The sequence below is a fragment of the Ailuropoda melanoleuca genome, chromosome 4, assembly GCF_002007445.2.
Source record: "Ailuropoda melanoleuca isolate Jingjing chromosome 4, ASM200744v2, whole genome shotgun sequence".
In the NCBI taxonomy this organism is placed as follows: Eukaryota; Metazoa; Chordata; class Mammalia; order Carnivora; family Ursidae; genus Ailuropoda; species Ailuropoda melanoleuca.
The window spans coordinates 10,931,234-10,934,527 of record NC_048221.1 but is presented as its reverse complement, the minus strand read 5'-3'; the positions used below and the strand labels follow the sequence as shown (position 1 = coordinate 10,934,527).

The 3,294-nt window shown below is 42.4% G+C and overlaps 1 protein-coding gene across 1 annotated transcript; it reads right to left on the bottom strand.

Annotated features, from left to right (window-relative positions):
• Positions 1–2,002: 2,002 nt before the first annotated feature.
• On the bottom strand, positions 2,003–2,935 carry LOC100463711 (olfactory receptor 7A17-like). Its single transcript, XM_034657235.1, has one exon. It carries the CDS (start codon positions 2,933–2,935, stop codon positions 2,003–2,005), a length of 933 nt encoding a protein of 310 aa, XP_034513126.1.
• Positions 2,936–3,294: the final 359 nt, after the last annotated feature.

Here is a 3,294-nt window from a genome sequence, read left to right as displayed (position 1 = left end):
ATCTTGACCATTGTTGCTCTGAATTCCATTTCTGATAATTGGGATACATCCATATGTATTAATGCTGTGGCAGAGGCCACAGACTCATTATCTTTTCTTTGCTGGGGGGGACTTCTCCTCATCATTCTGATGAAGAGAAATTGCAGGGTTGTCCAGAGCCCAAGTTGTTGACTGGGACCCAGGCCGTGCGCCCTTGTTTTATAGAGATCTTAGGGATGTGGGCTTCTTCCTTAAAGATTTTATTTATTTATTTGAGAGAGAGAGACAGACAGTCAGCAAGAAAGGGAACCCAAGCAGAGGAGTGGGAGAGGAAGAAGCAGGCTCCCGGTGGAGAAGCCCGATGAGGGACTCCTTTCCGGAACGTTGTAAACACACCCTAATCCGAAGACAGGTGCTTGGTGACTGCGCCACTCAGGTGCTCTGGGTTGTGGGCTTCTTGATTTTTCAGCCTGCCTTCTGGGGGAGGGGCCTGCCTGCCGGTACTCAGAAAACCCTGTTTGGGTAGAGTCTCCGTGTCCCCTGCGAGGGGGGATGGGGATGGGCTCCCTGTGAGCCGGTATTTCCGGGCTTTTGTTCTCTGGCGGCTTTCCCTGGCGGTTTGCTGTGCCTCTTCTGAGAGTCAGAAGGAGATTGTTCTTTGCACAAAAGTTGTGACCTGAATCACATAACTGGTCAGGAATTCAATCTCTCTAAAGAGTCATACCTTGATCCTGAGGATTTATATGAATGATATATAATGGATAATATTGATTTGTTCAATCATCCATTTTATGGTTATGACAAAATTTAGAAAAGAGATGATACTACATTTAGAGGACAGGAAAGAATCTTATTTCTATATCTATGCAGCCGAAAGAGGAACATGATTCAGTAAGCATAACATGCCAACCAATTTTTCACCACAAGGGGGAAAACCCACTTCTTGTACACGGACACCAAACTCCATACTTCAGTGAGTACGAGTATTTTATGACCGCTTAAATGAAATACTTTGCTCAGTAATACAAAGCATAATTTCAATTTTTTCCTCATCATATTTAAGATCTTCCCTGACTTTAAGTCCACATGAAGTTAACCTATTTATTCTAATATGTATTTCTGTGTAGACTCCACTTGGAGACATGTCCTTGGTAATCTTTCTCCACATCACTCTGGTAGGCACGGTGGACACAGCTGGATAGGAGAACATGATCCCTATAAGGGGAACGGAACTCAGTGACTCCCTATAGGACAAACTATAAGTTAGTCCACATTGTCAGGATGAGCAGTGAAGGCAGTGATGGACAAAGTATTGATGTACACAAAAGAGACAAACTGGGATCTTATACTTTCCTTTATCATAAAATTATATCTTTGGCTATAGTTGCAAACTCATTTTTTTCTATATGAATAATATGACTTACGACTATCCTTTTAGTAAAATAAGAAAAAATTACTTGGGATCATATACCTTCTTTGAGTAGGAAGTATTCTTTTTTCTTTTTTTAAAAGATTTTTTATTCATTTATTTGACAGAGGGAGAGAGAGAGGAAGCACAAGCAGGGGGAGAGGGAGAGGAAGAGGGAGAAGCAGGCTCCCCACCAAGCAGGGAGTCCGACTTATGGTTCAATCCCAGGACCCTTGGATCATGACCTGAACCAAAGGCAGATGCTTAACTGACTGAACCACCCTGGGGCGCCCAGTAGAAAGTGTTCTTAAGGAATCATGGTACCCAGTGACATAAATGAGAATTTCCAAATATTTTTGATCAAGTCTGGAAAAAACTTTGGAAAAGTAGGATATGGACAAAGAGAAAACTGTCTATATATCAGACAGAGAAGAAGCCTAATAAAGTGAGTTACTTAAATGTACAGAGAAGTTGAATTCAAACGAATGGAAATTCCGGGAAATAAATAGAAGGAGCAGATTCTACTTCCACGTCTGATCAAAGAATGACAGTTTTGGCTCTGAGGGTGTGAGCCCTGCAATCATGGCAGTTCTTCAGTCCCAGGATGAATAGGCCTTACATAACTCGAACCCTAATAATTTTTTTCAGAGCTCTCTTTAGGTCTTTGTTCCTCAGGCTGTAGATGAAGGGGTTCAGCATGGGTGTGACCACCGTGTACATCATGGAGACCACTGCACTTGAGTGGGAGCTCTGGGTAGCAGCAGAGCTAAGGTACACACCGAGCATCGTGCAATAAAATAAGGAGACAACGGAGAGGTGAGATGCACAGGTGGAAAATGCTTTATACTTGCCTTGAGCTGATGATATTCTATGTATGGAGGAAACAATCTTAGAATATGAGTAAAGGATCCCAGCAAAAGGACCCCCACATAGCAGGACAGCTGCAAAATACATCACCAAGTTATTAAGAAAGGTGTCAGAACAGGCAAGTTGGATCATCTGATTGAGTTCACAGAAAAAGTGGGGGATTTGGAAGTGTGTACAGAAGGAAAGCCACAACACCATTAAACTATGTAACAAGGAATTCAGGATAGACATGATCCAGGACATGAGAACCAGCAGTCCACAGAGCCGGAGGTTCATGATGACTGTATAGTGCAGGGGGTGACAGATGGCCACAAACCGGTCATAGGCCATCACGCTCAGGAGAAAGATGTCTGACACGGCAAAGAGTATGAGAAAATAAATCTGTGTGACACAGCCTGCATAGGTTATGATTTTGCTCTGAGTCTGGATGTTCCACAGCATCTTGGGGACGGTGGTGGAGGTGAAACAGATGTCTGCAAAGGACAGGTTGTTGAGGAAGAAGTACATGGGGGTGTGGAGGTGGGAGTCAGAGCTGATGGCCAGGATGATGAGCAGGTTTCCAAACACAGTGATCAGGTACATGGAGAGGAAAAGCCCAAATAGGAGGGGCTGCAGTTCTGGGTCCTCTGAAATTCCCAGAAGAAGAAACTCTGAAATTTGTGTATCATTGCCTGGTTCCATGTGTTGGAGGTGACTTCAAGAACAGACGCAAATAGCATGACTAATTTTCACACAATCTTGTATTACTCTGTTTTTAAATGCTACTTTTAAAAATTTATATTCTAGGAATACACTTTGATACATTGTGCATGGATATGGTCCACTTCAGGGGTACCTCTGTACCCCCATAGTTTTGGAATTTTTGTTCAATAATTTTCTTCCCCAAAGGCCATGTCTTCTATAATTTTAATTTAAAAATTACTCTAAGTTTTAGAAATATAAATTGAGTGCCGTCTACATCTTAGGCATTGTCTAGGCAAGAGTATAGGGTGTTAAAGAACAAAAGTCCCCATCATTCAATGATGGAGAAAGAATACATT

Excerpts from the sequence above, each read along its gene's own strand:
- LOC100463711 (XM_034657235.1), bottom strand. The coding sequence starts at position 2,935 with ATGGAACCAGGCAATGATACACAAATTTCAGAGTTTCTTCTTCTGGGA.